Source organism: Pavona decussata, unplaced genomic scaffold, assembly GCF_977016875.1.
Source record: "Pavona decussata unplaced genomic scaffold, jaPavDecu1.1 SCAFFOLD_186, whole genome shotgun sequence".
NCBI lineage: Eukaryota > Metazoa > Cnidaria > Anthozoa > Scleractinia > Agariciidae > Pavona > Pavona decussata.
In genome coordinates, this window is record NW_028145595.1 from 2,670,154 (window position 1) to 2,680,411 (window position 10,258).

Consider the following 10,258-nt stretch of genomic DNA (forward strand, 5'->3'; position numbering starts at 1 on the left):
GTCGGTCGAAACAACCGAACACCCAGAAATGTATACCTTTAAAAACACGTTAAAAGCGAGAGTGGATCTTTTGATTTCTTACCTTGTTCTAGCTTGCCTTGGAATAAATCGAAGTTTATCAGTGAAAATGGGAAAATTCCCAGAATTTCGCCTTATTAAATCCCAGGTCACGGGACTGTACGCATACGTCCATTCTACTGTATGTCTCTCTATCCGGGTTTACGTAAAGGGAGGAATCCGGAATCCGGAATCCGGAATCCGGAATCCGGAATGCAAAAAATGAAATTCTTCGAAATGGAAAATTTCAACGAAGGTTGAAGTCACTTGAGGAACAGTTTTTATAGCTCTTGAAACATTATAATATCAGTCAGGAGCCCTGTGAAATTTTCGAAGGTTTGCCTTAGATTTCAATTGAAGCCTATGGCGTTTAATTTATTCTAAGGCAGTCCTGTATGTCTGCAGGTTTAAGTGTGTTCTGACGCCATCGCGTTTGTAACGTAAAGCCACAGTCCTGTGCTTAAGCTTCCTGTTACATACAACACAAATTAAAAAGTCACAGGAAACTAAAAACATGACAATAATAACATAAGAAACCTAACTTAAAAAAGACATTCAGAAGCCTTCGCCTAAGTAGGCGCTCAGTGAAATCAGCCGGGCTGCAATTCATTCCACAGAGAGGTAGCTCCAAATGTTTTTTGTAGATCACATTCACTGTACATGCACCTGTACCTCTATCGATGCCCCAAAATATTTATAACGGTTGTATTGAAGCCGAAAATGAAACTGTATAACAAGTTAGTAAAGTAAATCCGCGATCGCAAAGTTTGCAGGAAACCGTTCAGTCAGTCAATAAGACAACATTTTCGTTTCTTTGAAACAGTCGTCCACGTAATTTTAAATTCAATGTTTGTTATTAAAGTTTGCAAAATACTATGAAATTTTCGTTATGCCGCTCGAATATCAGTTCCCAAGCACGCTTCTGACACTTGAAACAGTTTGAATGGACTTCCTCCAGAAAGTGACTGATTTACTCACGCTCTCTGCGGCTCATTTTCGCCACTTTGAAAAGCATTCGGCAGGTATGCGGTAGGTCACGGCTCGATCTGAAGTTTGCAAGTGAGAAACCAGTTTAACTTTGCCGTCATAAACAAAAAGCCTATTGGATCGTATACCATTCGTTCACAGTATAAGAAATATCGAACAACACAAGAGTCCTCATCGGCCCATGTGTTAAAATCGATAAAATTCTTCACACTGACAAAGGTTGAGGGGAAAATATTCCTGTTCCCTGCACCAGCTTTGTAATTCAGTAACTTGCGGCTGACTATTTCACGGCGTATTCAGTGTTTAAAACTGAACGACTGATCCGACTCTGCTCGGTGTCACGGTGATGGTAAATGCTAACTTGGGTACTTATATCTTCGTTCCATTGCAGCACCGCTAAATAATTCAACTTGAAGTATGTCATCGGAAATCAATTAGACACACTGTGCCAAATCTAGCCCACTGAAAGTTAAGTAAATTGGCAGCGATCTTGGTCGAAACAAAGTGAAAGTATTGAAAATGACTATACCTTTAAAAGCCGGATTAGAAAGTGTGAAGATTTCGTCAAACATTCGAAACTGTTAACAAACCTGGCCCTCGAGTGGCTCTTTCCTGAATTAATCGAATCTTATCCGGGAATATGGAAGAAGCTGGCCTGCGAAGTTCGTGAAACGGTGAGTCTTGTTGAAGGTAAATAGGAAAATTCCGTAAATTAAACTAACCAGTGGTCACGGGATTGTAAGGCAGTCATGTGTAACTGTCTGCACGTCGAATTATTGGTGCAATTATTTTGCGGTAATGTTGTTCCATTGAACTAGTTCTTGACAGATAGCGATAAACAAAGTTTATGAATATAAAAAAGGTGGGGGGGGGGGGGGGCAGCCTGTACCGTTTGCAACGTCTCACATTATTGGCCGAGAGGAAAAAAGAACGAGCAACAAAACAATGGGCCTAGACACCGTGCTAACTAGCTCGATACATTATGCTGCGAATTTCACGTGTGTGATCATATATAGATGCGTGTGTGTTACGTTAGGCTCGTCAACTTTGTTTAGGTGAGTATTAAAACAAGTGCAAATTCGCACAAAAAGGGATACAGCAAATTAACGACTTCCAAGAAGACGTGAGATAAGGCTGGCTCCGCGAGCGGGCAAGATGAGTCAAATCCTGCGCTGTGGTTGGCTACCCGAGCGGGCAAGATGGATGTATCGGGATTACCCGTTGCCCGTCCGCTTGGCATCGAAAGTTTAATTTAATCCCGAGCAACAAAGCAATCTTTCAATCTTCGATTTTCTCGTTTTTCTGGGGGAAAATGCTCACTAAAGTGTTCGGTAAATTGTCAACATTAACCTTAACGAAAGGAAAGAGAATGGAATCATCCTGGTGTAGTGAAAATTTTGTTTCAGCTACAATGAATGTGAGTTGAATCGGTGAGTTGCTCTGTGTGTAGGTAGATTGATTTTGTAAAACTTTATATTGTCTCAAGTCGAGTACTAAATTGATTAGCTCTCTAGGTTTGCAATGACCGTATTTAAATCATAGCGTAGTGAAAGTTGCGTTAAATTATTAATTAGAGGCCGAAAACTGTGTAAAAAATGTTTATTATTTACGCCACTGCGCGATCGGCTGAAAATGGCGAGTTTGGCGGATTCTATCTTCCCGCCTTGCGAAAATCTAAATTTTTCGTACTCAATAATTGTATGCTCCCTTTAAGCCATTATAAAGTTATAGCCTTTATAAGATAATTTAGGATTCCTTGTTTTCCATGATTACATGTTAATCCAAAAATGCACTGAAAATAAACGAATTGAATTGAATTGAATTGAATACCGACAGGCTATGAAGAATTTCTTTCCGAGCAGAACAGTTTCATGTTCTATTTTGTTTTGTTGTTGTTGTTTTCACTTGAAGATAAAGCCATATAATAAATCCTTTATTGACCAAGCTTGTTCAGTCAAGATGGCTGGATATTGGCCTCGTTCTTTTTTTGCGTTTTTATGTACCGAGACGAAGTCGAGGTCCATAAAAACGCAATCCCAAATATCAAGCCATCTTGACCTCACGTTTGGTCAATAACGCATACATCTTAGTTATGTTACGGTACGCGAACAATGATCATTAATAGGTTGGTAGCATCTAAAGTCATCAAATTTTGAACATCATATCTGAGCAATTCTCTTTTCGAAGCTGGGCTTTCAGAATTTACCCGCCCCAGACGCCCTTCCAATGCTTTCTATCCGATATCAGACTCTTGAGCTCCTGTTTGGTTGCGCCCGAATCGTCTTGAGATATGATAACTTTGCTGAGTTTTTGCATATGGTGTCTGAGTTATAACTACCTGAAGCTAAAATTAGAGGTGTTTTGTAACAGGTTATTATGTTGTTTATGGTAGCTTATTATGTCAAGAAAACGACCATGACTTGCTTGTCAATATTAGCCATTTTTGATGCGATTATTGCTTTATCAACTGGTAAAGAATGGTAGTATTGATCCGTCAAGGTATGAGTGCAAGAATGTAGAGCCAGTTACCTTACCTTTAAACATCTTCACAGTGTTTGATCAATGGTCAAACACTGGTGATTCAGACCATTGCTGTATCAAGCAAGGCCCATTCTCGTGACGAAATTCATTCCCTTCACTGAACAAAATTAAAATCTCATGAATTAGCAATGATTTCGAGAATGACACTGAAACTTTCCAAGTAAGCCAGAGATTACATCGCCTATTCTCCCTTGGGAATGTCGAAGATCAACGAAAACTCACGAAAGAACCACGGGAATGTACCGACAAGCGCTCCGATAGTCAGTACTAAAACCTCGGGGTTTTCAAAGGCAAATGAACAATAAAGCCCAATAAAGTCATAATAAATGGTTGCTTGATAAATTTCAGCAAAAGCCACCAGGTTGGTGGCTGATCTTTGCTTTGATATTAACAAGACCTAACAGTTATTGATAATAATGATAATAATTTTTTTATTAATAATAAAAAATACTTTATTAGTAGAAAAACAAACAATAAATACAGAAAGGTGATAAAAATATCGGTATCGGAAAAAAGAGAAAAACGCTTCATAATTCTGCAGTTCATGCTAAGAATATCCATACAAAAACTTTTCGAAGACGTTGATCGATCAATAATATATACAAAGTTAAAAATCTTAAAAAAATAAATAAATAAAAAATAAAAACCAACAACGAATGGAAGGCTACCAAGAAAAATAAGAAAAACTAAGAAATAAAATTTTGTCCTCAATGTTTTTAACGAATATTTGCATGTCCTTTCTCGATGTCAATAATAATAATAATAATAATAATAATAATAATAATAATAATAATAATAATAATATAAAATTAAGAATAAAAGTAATCTCTTTATTAACATATAATTTCAAGAAATTGCTTTTTACAAGTTAAAAGTAGAAAAAAGAACTATTAATAATGACAAAAATAATAACAATAATTTTATCTATATATTTTTATTATGATTATATTATTTTTTAACTCCTAGGCTCACAGGCTACGCTGTGGACTTTGCAGCTTTTTAACTGATTTTAGCATCCAGTTGAGAACTCTGCTATAATAATAATAATAATAATAGCAATAATAATAATAATAATAATAATAATAATAATAATAATTTTGGTCGTTGCATAGATTGACTACGGCTGGCCGCCCAATCATTGTTTAGAATATCTGGGCATCCAGAAGTTTTTACTGCCATTATAATAATAAGGTTCTTCTAGAGCGCAGCACAATTCCATACAGTCAAAGTTGATTAAATAAAAATGTCTTGAGCTTTCTTTAAAAAGAAGCAAAAGATGGTGCATTTTTAATGTCTACCGGCAAGTGATTCCAGAGAGAAGGAGCTACTACAGTGAAGGAACGAGCACCGTATGCCTGGGTCTGATAATGTGGTTATTGCAAGGTTAGTCCATTGGAAGCAGAGCGAAGACTTCGAAAGGGGTAGTGAACCTGTAGAAGGTTACTGATAAAGAACGGGGCCATTTCGTTCAATGCTTTATAGGTCATGGTTATAATCTTGAAAATCAATCCTCTTGGTGGCAGGAAGCCAGTGTAGGCTGCGTAATACCGGAGTTATGTGCTGGAGTTTTTTAATCTTGGTAGTAATTCGGGCAGCAGCATTGAATGTTCGAAGTCAGCCGGCGGACAATTTTTGCCCCTCAGATTAGCCGAATCGGCCAAATGTAATCAAATCCGATCGAACCGGAGGACTTGAAGAATTCTCAGTTTACTCAAGGGGCAAATTGGTGAAAATTTTCATTTCAAAGGGGATGTAATTTTCATTTTAAGGTGAAGTAAGCATTACGAGGTAGAAGCGTATATTCATACAGTAATCAAAGGCAGGATTGATTTCCCAAGTAAAACCTACTAGAAACTGAAATTAAAGGCACACCACAAAAAAGTATTACACTATTGGTTGGAGTTCAACATTTCAAGTAAGACCTCGAACTACAAACCAAAATTTACGAATTTTCTTGCCTGTAATTTCATACATTTGTTTTAATGTATTGTTAGCTAATAGTAATACTACTAAACCCGATGAAACAAAATTCAACAGCTGGTGCTTACATTCCAAAAAGTCAATTTTCAACAAAACAGAAGATAAGGTTCATGCACAACATAGTGAAGTTTTCAACTATTAAGATGTCGAAAGTAATTCACAGTTAGATTGTGCTTTTAAAAGTTTTTGAAAGAAAAATAACGCCACCTTAAAAAACAACAAAAAAAGATAGTGTCTGCTGTGCGCGTTTTCCCGCGCTTGACGCTAGTTTAATGCACTTTCTTAGGGTTAATTCATTGTGTTCAAGTCTTTCCTGGCTGGCCAGGGTAGCTAATTTTTGGCTTGTAAGGCCAGTTCCTCTTTTTGATACTACGCATACGTTCTGCGCATCTCGTGACGGTTCGAAAAAATTCTTATTACTTTAAGGACGGTGCCTCCTAATTCAAAGGTGTTTTTGCGCGGCTTATGACTATGCGGGAAAAGAAGATCTTAGCAAGGGCTATTAGACTCCAAAAAGTACCTATGCTTTTGAGATTTTTAATTAAGCTCCATTTGCGAAAAGAACCCACACATTGTTATGTATTTTAAACCTTTTTAGAATTATTGTTGCTTAACTATCTATGAAAAAATGCTGGTTATCCCCAATTTTCTTTTTAGATTTGAATACCACTTGCTAAGATCTTTTTTTCCTGCACTCACAAACCGTGCAATCGTACCTCTGTCTTAGTAGGCACCGTCCCTTAGGCGATTCCCTTAAACCAGAAGCATATGACCCCTGCTTAAACTTGATGCGTATTTTTACTGCGCATAATTTCTTGCATCATTAGACATTCTCGAACCCAGAGCTCTTCCTATTTACGCAGTCAAGTCAAAGGCTCTGGCGTCGACAGTGGTCATTAGGGCGCGCTTAATGCGCGTGCACGTTGTGGAAATATGGCAGGTTTTCCCTGATGGTTATTTTCTCCTAAACGACCACCATGACATTTTCTTATCTCGTAATGTTTACTTAGCTATTATCCTCTTTACGTTGAAAATTGTTTGGAAAAGAAAGTTACGACAGAAAAATGAGTCATCGCCAGATCAGCTACACGAGCTTGCGTACCACTCGCGGACATAGAATGGTGATACTGAGAACACGCACGCAAAGTAGAAATCCTTTTCGATATCGTATTTAATATCTTTCGCTACTGCTTCATATTGTGCTTTCCTGCCGAAGAAAAATATTTTTAATTGCTGCTTATGCTGCATACATTCAATGTATAACGTTTTTCTAAGTTCTGCTTTATGTATGTAATTTCTGTTACCACCATACATGACAACAGCTGATTAAATAAAACTCACATTTGCAGGTGAACATTGCATGCAATTATAGAGTAATAATACATGCCAGTAAACAATCACAGGAAGTTTGTTAAAAAATTGACGAAAAAAATCGCCAATTAGTAAGAAAGACTGCAGCCATAAGCATTGTCTAAAATTGCTGAAATATTATTGATCTAGATGTTCGAAATTGTACAATTTCCATACAAAATAAACTTCCTAAAAAATGTTAAGTGCCGTTTTCCATTAAGTGTCGAAAATAATTCGCGTCTGTTTATAATGGTAATCGAAAAGAGTGGAGTGCAATTTGGTCTGAAATCATACGCGTGATTTCAAAATCGAACGAGCGCGCAGCGCGAGTTTGATTTGAAATCACAAGTATGATTTCAGACCAAAATTGCACTCCACTCAGTTCAATTACCTCTTTATTACACCTATTTTGAAATCATACTGTTTTTTATTTTATTTTTATTTTTTTGTCAATATTAATAAATTTTTGGGAAAGGGGAACAAATATTGCAAAATTTCCCCCAAAATGACTTTTTTTGCCCTTTATTTTTATGACATCTGATTAGCTATAGCAGGTAAGCCATGAAACTTGATTGATTATTATTTCATATTCATTTTCAAGGGCTAAAAAGAGAATGCGATTCGTGAATAAATCGCACTGTTGAGAACTTATCAGATTGCAAGGATCACCAGGGATTTCAAAATGGGTGTAATAAAGGTTTTAATTTACTGCGCTCTGCAATTGGGGGGCAAAATTCGTGTCACTTCCTCAACCAATGGGAAGCCAAACTAAACTTAATCGTGTCTTGCTGGCACGCGTTTTCCCGCGCTTGGCGGCCGCTACATGAATTTGCTTCTAAATTATAATCGGTTCATTGCGCTGTTTACGCCTGTTATGATTGGGCAGAGCAGTTACTTTGGTTTGGTTTTACGACACTCAATTGAAAACCAATCTAATAAGTATAAAAACGTGCGCATTGATTAGATCTGTATGTATGAGTTTATAAAAATGACGGTGGCCAATTTGTGCTGGTTCATTGCACTGTTTACGCCTGTTATGATTGGCCAGAGCAGTTACTTTGGTTTGGTTTTACGACACTCAATTGAAAGCCAATCTAATAAGTATAAAAACGTGCGCATTGATTAGATCTGTATGTATGAGTTTATGAAAATGACGGTGGCCAATTTGTGCTTATATAAGCAAGTTAGTATAAGCGGACATGACAATTTTTTAGTATACCATAGGCTATAGCTAGGGTTCACAAACTCTCGAATTCCGACATACTTCTAACACGCGTCATTTTGTTGATGTACGTTTCTTTGGTATTTCGTGAAAAATATCTTTTTTTTTTCAAATTTTTCTTAACCTCAAAGTATAACTCGTTTACAATACGATGGATTTCATCTCCTTGGCTACTGATGAGTTCATCTTTGAAACCACATCGTCTGTATAAAGAGAGGTCGATCACCGACAAAGTTTTTATGCTTAAGAGTAATCGTTTGACGTGTATTGTCTCACGACCAAACGATTTCTCCTACATAATATAACCTTTGCTTTGTGACCAGTTTAACAGTGTTCTTGATCCTGAGTTGGGTGTAGCTCGTAGCGTGCTCTTTAAACTGTCAGCAACAACTTGTGAACCAGTGACCTCATCCATGGGATCGTAGTAGCCAACAGCATGACCGAGTGCAGGTACTGAATGATTTTCCTAATTTGGCCGGGCTATGAGCAGGATATTTTTCCACGTATTCACTCATGGCATTGTCCACGGTTGTAAGATGGTGTGATGCTTATGATGAGCATTCCGGGCAGGATCTATTTGTTAATTTGGGTGCTGATGGTAAGGTGGGTGTAGCTAATGGGGCACTCTTTAGACGCTTGACCGAGTGGTCGCTGTCGCTTGAACCAGTGGTCTCATCCAGGGCATCATGATAGTTGACTGTAAGAGTAAGTGGGGTTAATGACTCCCTCAAAGTGGCTTGACCTTTAGCCTGATATTTTTCGCCGTCTTTACTCATGGCAATGTCCACGGTTGTAAGATGGTGTGATGCTTATGATGAGCATTCCGGGCAGGATCTATTTGTTAATTTGGGTGCTGATGGTAAGGTGGGTGTAGCTAATGGGGCACTCTTTAGACGCTTGACCGAGTGGTCGCTGTCGCTTGAACCAGTGGTCTCATCCATGGCATCATGATGGTTGACTGTAAGAGTAAGTGGGGTTAATGACTCCCTCAAAGTGGCTTGACCTTTAGCCTGATAGTTTTCGCCGTCTTTACTCATGCCAATGTCCATGGTTGAAAGATAGTGTGATGCTAATGATGAGCTTTCCGGAAAGAATCTGCTTATTAATTTGACTGCTGATGACAAGCTGGGTGTAGCTGATGGGGCACTCTTTAGACTCTTGACCCAGTGGTCGCTGTCGCTTGAACCAGTGGTCTCATCCATGGCATCATGATGGTTGACTGTAAGAGTAACTGCGGTTAATGAGTCCCTCAAAGTGGCCAGACCTTTAGCCAGATATTTTTCGCTGTCTTTATTCATGACAATGTCGTTGATTGTAATGTGAAGTGTAGATAATGAAGTGCTTTTCGCCAAACCATCAGCTAGACAGTATGCCCAGTTGCCTCCAATGGTGGAACTGTGGTTGTTGATTGTAAGATGAAGTGTAGTTAATGTTGTGCTTTTCGCCAAACCATTACCCAGACCGTGTGCCCAGTAGTCTCCAGGCGTAGAACTGTGGTTGTTGATTGTAAGATGAAGTGTAGTTAATGTTGTGCTTTTCGCCAAACCATAAGCCAGATCATGTGCCCAGTCGTCTCCAAACGTGGAACTGTGGTTGTTGATTGTAAGATGAAGTGTAGTTAATGTTGTGCTTTTCGCCAAACCATAAGCCAGACGGAGTGCCCAGTCGTCTCCAAACGTGGAACTGTGGTTGTTGATTGTAAGATGAAGTGTAGTTAATGTTGTGCTTTTCGCCAAACCATAAGCCAGACGGAGTGCCCAGTCGTCTCCAAACGTGGAACTGTGGTTGTTGATTGTAAGATGAAGTGTAGTTAGTGTTGTGCTTTTCGCCAAACCATAAGCCAGACGGAGTGCCCAGTGGTCTCCAAACTTGGAACTGTGGTTGTTGATTGTAAGATGAAGTGTAGTTAATGTTGTGCTTTTTTGCCAAACCATAAGCCAGATCATGTGCCCAGTCGTCTCCAAGTGTGGAAATGTGGTTGTTGATTGTAAGATGAGGTGTATTTAGTGTAATGATTTTTGCCAGACCATTACTCAGACCGTGTGCCCAGAAGTCTCCAAACCTGAAACTGTTGTTGTTGATTGTAAGATAAAGTGTAGTTAATGTTGTGCTTTCCGCCAA

At 38.4% G+C, this 10,258-nt stretch overlaps 2 protein-coding genes and 1 long non-coding RNA gene across 3 annotated transcripts in view; all 3 read right to left on the minus strand.

The window, feature by feature from the left end:
• Window positions 1–10,258, minus strand: part of LOC146462703 (uncharacterized) — a 100,316-nt gene that overhangs the window by 45,793 nt on the left and 44,265 nt on the right. The window lies entirely within an intron of this gene.
• On the minus strand, window positions 6,578–7,754 carry LOC146462707 (uncharacterized). Its single transcript, XR_014857072.1, has 2 exons — window positions 7,625–7,754; window positions 6,578–7,155 (listed from the first exon to the last, which is right to left on the minus strand). It is a non-coding gene; the product is annotated as an uncharacterized LOC146462707 (long non-coding RNA).
• Window positions 7,930–10,098, minus strand: LOC146462708 (uncharacterized). Its single transcript, XM_085085371.1, has 2 exons — window positions 9,058–10,098; window positions 7,930–8,531 (listed from the first exon to the last, which is right to left on the minus strand). The coding sequence occupies exons 1-2, from the start codon at window positions 10,081–10,083 to the stop codon at window positions 8,430–8,432; spliced, it is 1,128 nt and encodes a 375-aa protein (XP_084941497.1). The 5' UTR covers window positions 10,084–10,098; the 3' UTR covers window positions 7,930–8,429.

Bases quoted from the DNA above. Each gene is read 5' to 3' on its own strand.
- LOC146462708 (XM_085085371.1), bottom strand. From the start codon at position 10,083: ATGATCTGGCTTATGGTTTGGCAAAAAAGCACAACATTAACTACACTT. The intron at 8,532-9,057 runs AGCGACAGCGAC...GTCACTGGTTCA, and splicing joins TGGATGAGACCACTGGTTCA to CAAGTTGTTGCTGACAGTTT.